This window comes from Limulus polyphemus, unplaced genomic scaffold (genome assembly GCF_000517525.1).
Source record: "Limulus polyphemus unplaced genomic scaffold, Limulus_polyphemus-2.1.2 Scaffold2997, whole genome shotgun sequence".
Lineage (NCBI taxonomy): Eukaryota > Metazoa > Arthropoda > Merostomata > Xiphosura > Limulidae > Limulus > Limulus polyphemus.
In genome coordinates, this window is record NW_013668607.1 from 77788 (window position 1) to 87597 (window position 9810).

The 9810-nt window shown below is 32.4% G+C and overlaps 2 protein-coding genes across 4 annotated transcripts in view; both read left to right on the top strand.

Moving 5' to 3' along the window:
- LOC106468405 (leucine-rich repeat-containing protein 70-like) overlaps nt 1-6646 on the top strand; it is a 9366-nt gene extending 2720 nt beyond the window's left edge. Inside the window, exon 2 of the mRNA XM_022396744.1 lies at nt 3042-6646. Within this exon, the coding sequence (XP_022252452.1) occupies nt 3076-4821 (1746 nt within the window). The 5' untranslated portion in view covers nt 3042-3075 and the 3' untranslated portion in view covers nt 4822-6646. The remainder of the gene's footprint in view (nt 1-3041) is intronic.
- The window catches only part of LOC106468406, a 41434-nt gene that overhangs the window by 7632 nt on the left and 23992 nt on the right, over nt 1-9810 (top strand). The gene's annotated exons all lie outside the window — the stretch shown is intronic.

Consider the following 9810-nt stretch of genomic DNA (forward strand, 5'->3'; position numbering starts at 1 on the left):
TTGTTGTACCCCTTATTGTTTAATATCGTTTGTTGTACCCCTGTTGTTAATAATATCCTTTGTTGTACCCCTTGTTGTTTAATATCGTTTGTTGTACCCCTGTTGTTAATAATATCCTTTGTTGTACCCCTTGTTGTTTAATATCCTTTGTTGTACCCCGTCTTATACTGATCATAGCGGTTAATACTAATACTATCATCAACCAACTTCTTTGTTCTGGTAACCAGTCACTAAATATTTACGATGTGTTTTTTTTTCAACGTACCTTGTTATATTAACCACAAGTATAAATAACAATGCCCCCAGCGGCACAGCTGTATGTCTGTTTGTATGTATGTGTGAGATATACAACGCTAAATACTGGATTTCGTTACCCCTGGTGGTCAGAGCACATATAACCCCTTGTGTAGCTTTGCGTTTAACTACAAACAAACAATCAATTACAATGACATTGCTAATTCTGCTAATTAATTAATTTTGTTTTAAATGGCGACGGTAGACAACATAGTTCAGCATGATTATACATGAAATAAGTAGATCTAAGTGTAGTTTGAATATTGTGAACATATTCCTCGGCCCTTCGTCCAACTTTACATGTTGACTATAATACAATTTTCAGCCAACTACCTCTCTTTTTTTATTGTTATTTTTATTCTCTGGAGTGACTCCAAATGATGTTTGGTTTAGTTTCAGTTTTCTCCATCTTTTTACTTAAAGTTTCTCATTTCTTTACTTACGTGTCGCACTAAGAAAATATTTACTTGGCTGGTTGCCTATATTTTATTTGTTTATATTACTTCGCAGTACTTAAGTTCGAAATATATTCTAAAATCAAAAGACACGAACTTTTGAAACGTAACCGTAACCACGTGCCGATCGTGACATAAAGGATTAGATTGACGCTCCGTGAGTAACGTTTCTTACTTATTAGTAAAAAACAATGACAGACTCGCTCTAAAATATCGACAAAACATATCATTTCTCCGAGAAGAAATATTACAAACTGTTTATTTTATATCTCGATATTGATCTACAGAGAACAGCTACTTGGACAAAGACTTCAATATAACGCACATACATTACATAAACACATCAGTTACCGAGATAAGGACTTCTTTGTAACTAAAGTAATATTATATAAACACCAGTTGTTGAGACAAGAAATTTAGTATAACACAAAAACAAACTATATAAATAACAGTTATTGAGACAGAGACTTCGGTATAACACAGATCCTACTATAGAAGTACCATTTACTGAGACAGAGACTTCAATATAACAGAGAGTCTACTATACAAGTACCATTTACTGAGACAGACTTCAATATAACAGAGAGTCTACTATACAAGTACCATTTACTGAGACAGAGACTTCAATATAACAGAGAGTCTACTATACAAGTACCATTTACTGAGACAGAGACTTCAATATAACAGAGAGTCTACTATACAAGTACCATTTACTGAGACAGAGACTTCGGTATAATACAAAGACTACTATAGAAGTACCATTTACTGAGACAGAGACTTCGGTATAATACAAAGACTACTATAGAAGTACCATTTATTGAGACAGAGAGTTCGGTATAACACAGATCCTACTATACAAGTACCATTTACTGAGGCAGAGACTTCAATATAACAGAGAGTCTACTATACAAGTACCATTTACTGAGACAGAGACTTCAGTATAATACAAAGACTACTATAGAAGCACCAGTTGCTGAAGAGGGACTTCAGAAAAATACAGAAACTAATGTGTCAAACTCGACAGTATAGTATGTTGTTACGGAATGTTATTAAAGAATTTGTCTACCGTTACGCAGTACTGCAGAGTTATGTGAGAGACTGTTATGTTATCCGTAGTATTGTTAACACCGGAATAAAGAAACGTGATATCTAATTTATATCTATAATTTTTTTTCGTTTTAAGATTGCTAAATTAAAGTTTGAGCTTTTCCGTACGTGATGGCAATGCGATTTTCCCGTGGTAGGTACTCTCTATAAACTTTTACACTTTAAATTAGTAAAGTCTCAGAAGTGCTCTATAATATCTTACACTTTAAGATCAGTAAAGTCTGAGAAGTGCTCTATAACTTGTTACATTTTAAGATCAGTAAAATCTGAGAAATTCTATATAATGTCTTGCACTTTAAGGTCAGTAAAGACTGACAAGTTGTTTGTAGTTTGTTTCACTTTGAGATCAGTAAAAACTGACAAGTTGTTTATAGTTTGTTTCACTTTAAGATCAGTAAAGACTGACAAGTTGTTTATAGTTTGTTTAACTTTAAGATCAGTAAAGACTGACAAGTTGTTTATAGTTTGTTTCACTTTAAGGTCAGTAATAACTGACAAGTTGTTTATAGTTTGTTTCACTTTGAGATCAGTAAAGACTGACAAGTTGTTTATAGTTTGTTTCACTTTAAGGTCAGTAAAGACTGACAAGTTGTTTATAGTTTGTTTCACTTTGAGATCAGTAAAGACTGACAAGTTGTTTATAGTTTGTTTCACTTTAAGATCAGTAAAGACTGACAAGTTGTTTATAGTTTGTTTCACTTTAAGAAACTTTAAGTCTAAAAAGCACTCTATAATCTCGTGCACTTTAAGATCAGTAAAGTCCTAGAAGTGGTCTATAATTGTTTTACAATTTAAGATCAGTTTTACCATTGCAATAAGCTCTTCTTTTGCTGGGTATTGTCTGTGTTTTGCAATATTTTAAGAGCAGTAAATTAAAGTTTATGTATATGATAAAATTAGATTTTTCTCTTATAGGGCTTAATTGTAATTGTTTTCATCTTCATTATTTTTACTGCAAAAATACTTAACACTGCCCTTTATTATTGGCATTATTTTTAATTATTTTTTTAATGTCACTTATCTTTTTAATTAATATTTTATATGACAGTCTAAAATATTCGTTTACTTTATTTGTCATTTTCAGTGTTTTCTTTCATGTAATACATCTCTGTCTTATACTTCAAAGTAAAATAAACAAAAGTTGTTACTTATTGTCTAAGCATGTTAATATTTTTTCTTATTTAGTTAGTTACGACATACTCAGCTGGAATTGCCTGAAATGCGAAATATCACTATGCGAAGCGCCATCTTGTGGATAAATGTTTTCTTGATTTCTGTAACACAAAGTGTTTCGAACTGTCCCGATATCTGTAGATGTGATGTCATACAAGATCGAAAGACAGTGACTTGCAATCAAGGAGGAATGAACCTAATCCCCACACAGGAGATGGACAAAAGTATCCAAGTTCTTCGTGTCACTGCTCCTCCAGAAGTCCCTAACAATCTGACTGTCGGCCGAATATTCCAGAAATTCCACTTTCTCGAAGAAATCCACATTACGCATTCTAATATTCCTGCTATCGGAGACAGTTCCTTCTGGCCTTGTCAGTACTTGATGGTTCTCAATCTCAGTTATAATAAAATAACACTTCTTCACTATTCCAACTTCATTGGTCTAAAAAACTTGGTAACCCTTGATCTAAGTAATAATCTTATCTATGCCACACCCTCTGCGCCCTTCTATCACCTCAAAAATCTAAACACACTTTCTCTGGCAGGGAATAGGCTTGATGGACTTGTACCTCGGTTTTTCTATATGCTATCCAAACTGAGGTACTTAGATCTTAGTGGAAATACATTAAGTGAAGTTGATCCAGACAATTTTAAGGATCTCGGAGCAGTAAAAAGTTTGATTCTTCGGAAATGCCATCTGACTTCTCTGCATTCTTTAGTCTATCAAAATGTTCCAAATCTCGAGGTTCTGGACTTGAGGGACAATGTTTTCTATTACATTAAACCGTTTGAATTTCAACACTTAAAACGACTTCGAGTTCTTCGGCTTGATAACAACTATTTAGGAGATATCAGGGAAAACACATTTAGTGGTCACAATCTAGACACCTTGAATCTATCAAGAAACAATATAATCTCGATAGACTCGTGTGCTTTCTGCAACAGTAGTATAAGACATTTGGATGCATCTAACAATCGTTTAACACTGGTGAAGAAAAGCGTATTCTCACCTTTATCAGACTCCCTGGAAACATTAAATATTGGTTTTAATAAGTTGGACCACATCACAGTGGCAAACATAATTGACCCATTGGAAAAACTGCAAAGGCTTTCTCTCGCTGGAATGCAACTAGAAAAACTATTTGTTACCACTTTTAGCCAAAACCGAAATTTGAGATATCTAGATTTATCCAAAAATGAGCTCGAATGTTTACCCTCTGCTGTCTTAGAACCACTAACAAATTTAGAGGAGCTTGACCTTTCAAATAATGGGTTAAAAGAATTACAGTTGTCAACACTGAAAATAATAAATGAAACGTCATCTTTACAAAAAGTTCGCCTACATTCCAATAGATGGCACTGTAGTAAGTGTAATGTCGGATCCCTACTCGCGTGCCTTAACAGTTCTGCTTTCCTCGAAAAACTTCAAAACGAAAGCTTGGTTTGCAGTGAGCCAGAACATTTGTTAGGGCGAAAACTTGAGACACTTTATCCAGAAGAACTTGAAATCTGCCCCCTTCCTGTTACCCTTTCTCGTACTCTCACGACTCACTTGCATATTGGGATCGTGGTAACCATTGTTCTATTCGTACTCTTTCTCATACTCTTAACGTTAGCCTGTTTCTTGACCAGGAGGCATTATGCTGTATATTATACACATGAGAATGTTATTGAAGAAGATAAAACAAGAAACGGAGATACGCGGGATATCAATTCTCAAAATTATCTCACACCAAAAGATCTCAGAGACAAAAAATCAAAGAAGAAAGACATGGTTATGCGCTTCATTTAAAAAAAAAATAAAAACGTTCACAAACTTTAACTTCATACATACTGATTTCTGAAATCAGAAAATTTGTTAAAATATGTATATGATTTTTAGTACTCCTTCAGAGAAAATTTAATGTTTTTAAAGTGAAATACTTGCTAGTTTCGTATTTGAAATTAATATAAAAATGTATACGTTTGTCTTATTTTTTTTGCGCTAAGCCGCACAATTGTGTTCGTCTCGGGGATCAAACTTGAAATTTAACATTATAAACCATAAATTTTATCGTCCAGTGACCGGAGAATTTCTTTTTTCATTGAAATAATTCACTAATATAAAAGTTCCTTAATATATTGTATTTATGGAAATGAACGTCTTGTGTAAGTCGAAACATTAGGAAAAACAAATTTTACCAAACCTGTACATAGTAGATAAGAGATTCAACTCGTGTATAATTAAGTAGTCTTGAAAAACTCTGAACGTGGAATATAGTTGAATAACATGTAGTATATAATTAAACAGTTTGTAACGTTGAATAACATGTAGTATATAATTAAACAGTTTGTAACGTTGAATAACATGTAGTATATAATTAAACGGTTTGTAACGTTGAATAATAGAGTATACAGTTAAACAGTTTATAACGTTGAATAACAGAGAGTATATAATTAAACAGTTTATAACGTTGAATAACAGGTAGTATATAATTAAACAGTTTATAATTTTGGATAACAGGTAGTATATAGTTAAACAGTTTATAAGATAGCATATAGTTGAAAAGCTGTAAAACTGAATGCAAGTAAATATATGAGTTAAAAACGTTTAACTTTCTGTGTAAAAGTCAATGTGGTTGAATATTTATGAGGATAATGAAAGCTGATATCTTTTTCTGATGAACTACATAAAACTGAGATATGTGAAAAGACGACTGAAATTATATGAATCTTCAAATCTTTATTTATATCCAGAAAAGTTAAAATTTCCAATATTGAAGCTGATATATGTTCTTGTGTTGTTGTTTTTTCGTATAAACGAATTTGTTGCTTCGTTGTACATAATGATCTTGAAAATAAAGATTTTATCAAATAAAAATTAGTTTTCCTGAAAAACTGTAATCAGTATTTTCTCAGTCAAAGTCATGATTTCTCTTCTCAAAATTACTGTAGTTTTTTATGCTAATGTATATAATGTGTATATATATATATATATTACCGAGTACAACGCATATAGATGTTGATATATATATAGATGTGCATAATTCCGAGTAAGATGAATGTTGATGTTTATAATGTGTATGTTTTCCAGTAAGAAGAATGCTCGTGTTTATAATGTGTATGTTTTCCAGTAAGAAGAATGCTCGTGTTTATAATGTGTATGTTTTCCAGTAAGAAGAATGCTCGTGTTTATAATGTGTATGTTTTCCAGTAAGAAGAATGCTCGTGTTTATAATGTGTATGTTTTCCAGTAAGAAGAATGCTCGTGTTTATAATGTGTATGTTTTCCAGTAAGATGAATGTTGATGTTTATAACGTGTATGTTTTCCAGTAAGATGAATGTTGATGTTTATAATGTGTATGTTTCCCAGTAAGAAGAATGCTCGTGTTTATAATGTGTATGTTTTCCAGTAAGAAGAATGTTCGTGTTTATAATGTGTATGTTTTCCAGTAAGATGAATGCTCGTGTTTATAATGTGTATGTTCAGGTTAAAGATGACAGTTGGTGTTTATGTGTATGTTTCACAGTAATATGAATGTTGATGTTTTAATCTCAATCGTAATTATTATTCATCATATCTTTGTTCGTGTTGGAACTAAAGGTTTGTTTAATGTACTTGTTTTAAATATTTGTAATCATGAAATAAATACTTTTTTATCTAATCAATTGACTTGAAACTTTACGGATCTAGACTGCCGAGAAAGTAAATGCGTAATTTTGCACTTGTCCTGGTAAAGTGGAAATATTCATTTTACCATTGGTGAAACGTAACCAGCCTCTTTATAACCATTTCTTATCGGTGTACGTCAAGCGTGAACACAAGCAGATATCTTGAAAACACCTCATGTTATACCCTAGAAACAATAAATGTCCTTGTATTATTCAGTTTCCTATGCATATATATTTTCTCCATTTCACAACGATTAATGAGGATTTTTTGTTTTTCTCCTTTTCTTTTAATATTATTTCACTTGATAAAGTTTGAACTCGTAGATATTTTCTTATTAGTCATTATAATTTAGGCACTTGATAAAGTTTGAACTCATAGATATTTTCTTATTAGTTATTATAATTTAGGCACTTGATAAAGTTTGAACTCATAGATATTTTCTTATTTCTCAGTATGATTTAGGCACTTGATAAAGTTTGAACTCATAGATATTTTCTTATTTAGTCACTATAATTTAGGCACTTGATAAAGTTTGAACTCATAGATATTTTCTTATTTAGTCACTATAATTTAGGCACTTGATAAAGTTTGAACTCATAGATATTTTCTTATTTACTCACTATTATTTATTAAGATAGAGAACAGCACTAAGAGCTGATCCCACTCAAGCTCTGTTTGAAGTATTTCATAAATAAATTCCTAATATTATAGCCGAAGCTACTAATATGATTGTGCTTTAAATATTTGTAAGGTTCCCAGAACAAGTATACAAAATAGCTGAGATACGCTCACAATGAGACACAAAAACACTCCTGTTAATGGAACCGAGACATGTTACGCCAGAAAAGATTGTTTTCGTTGTTTGTTTATGTGGTGTTGTTTTTATCTCAAAGCTACAAAATAGACTACCTGGGTCTTGTCCACCGTGAGGAATTGAGCTTCAGGTTCTAGCTTTGAAAGTCAATAATCTTTCCCTGGACCCACCAGATTGTTGAAAAAACCTCTGTTCTCTCTCCTGGTTCTGTTCTAGGTTTTGTGGTGCCTTTGTATCTACTTCCTCCTTCATAAATCGTTGCTCTGTGTGATGGTAATGGCTATAATTTACTGCCCAACAGCGTAATTTCTATTGTATTTTTTTTTTGTTTGTTTTAGGATGGCAAGGTCAATCTTAGACTCCCCATAGCACACGTATCCAGCTTCTAAGCAGACCAAGGGCACAAAGTTCCATTTGAGATATATCAGTAGACTTAACACTTATTTAGTCAAGTTTAGTTGCTGTGAATATACTTTCTTAGGCCATTTTTCTCATGAAAACAGTAATCTAATTCGAGGTGCAGCTGGAGGATTTACTGTCGTGACCATAACGTGAGGATGAGGGCCCTGCTCAAGTATTAGCTTGGAGTTTTCAGGAGAATTTACTGTCGTAACCATAACTTGAGGATGAGGGCTCTGCCCAATGAGTTTTCTTTTGGAGCCTGTTTCTCTCTGTGTTGTACGAATTTTTTATACTCTTTTAAAGAATATTCTCTTCCCTTCGATACTGTAACAATCTCATTATATAAATAATCTTCTTCGGAAAAGATTGTGACAACAGTTCACTCCATCAGGGTATCGTGTTGGTATTCCACTTTCATGTGGTCGAGTACTCGTCATGAACCATATATGTAGGTACTACACATCTGGCGCCACAGTCGATCTATGAATTGTTCTTATTAAGTGTTTTTTAACCCTCCATGTACTTCACTGGATGTTAGTAGAGCCACTTAACAAGGAAATAGCTGTTAAACAGAAATGGAATAAAACTGAAAAAAAAATTAAATCATATGATTCTTTACTGATTGAAACAACACTATGTTTATTGTTTGATGAGAACATTCGCAAAATACTGGAGCTCATCAGGAAAAAAAAACCTAGCTGAGCCGGAATAATAATGTGATTAACTTTTTAATTAACATCTTATCCATAATGCCACTAAATCTTATGCTCTGTAGCCTAATACATTCTACATCTTACGGTTTATTGTTTCACAAACCACTAACATCAATAATATTTATACTTATAATTTACTCTTCGCAGTTCAGCTGTTCTGATAAGTATCGATATCGAGCGCAAGGTTTCGTTGGTATTGTAATACATCAATCTGGGTATGGCTAGAACGTTGTCATACACTCTTGTTATAGAATAGCCGTGAAGTAAATAAATTCAGTAAAGATTGCTTTGATTAACAGTGTTATTGTGATGTAATACCACATTTTCCGCCAGCTAAGTTGTCCTATAAATAACAAATGAAGCTTGTGAGTTCAAAAAGAAGAGTTTCCATTTTTCCTTCAAACTTTTGGGCTAACAGCGCACTCAGTTTGAAGATTGTAGAAATCTAATGATACCGGAACACACCAACTGAGTAAACAACTCTGCCACAGGCAAATTAGTATGCAAAACTCATATATAATTTATATCATCGCTTAGAAAGATACGAAACTTTTGTACATTCGATATAAAAACTTTCCTCGGTAAACCCAGAACACATTGTGTTTCAGTGGGCTTAAAATAATTTATTATTTACTGATTAAGCTCGGCAATATCTTTAAAGCAATCCAAATTATTGTTGCTTGTATCAGATTTAGTAAAGGTAAATATATAAGACTAGCGCCATCTATTATGTTATTATCAAACTTTATAAATAGAGTTTTCGATTGTACTTTAGTATCTACTAAACAACCCGTGACCCATTGGGTCACCAACTATTCAGAGGTTATGAAGAATTCAAGCTAATTTCAATCTTGCACCGAAATGAAGGTTTATTTTGAGATAATTTAATTAAATATTTCAATCCATTCATGTTATTCATAATTCAAGAAAAAATATTTGATTATTGATCAGGAGTAAAAGTAAAGACCATTTCACTTTTCAAAAAACGTGAAGTCATAGTTTTCAGGTATTGTGATGAATTAGTTCATTATGTTGTAGTCTTTCCTTTTAAACCTTTTACAAATAAGAAACAGCAACACTTTATTTTTTCTTCGAATTACCTACCATAACCAAGGCACATTATTGAGAAATTCTTAAAGATCTTGTTTTTGTCATCTTACGCCTTTTAATGAAGATGGGAACATTGACAGGGAAATAGA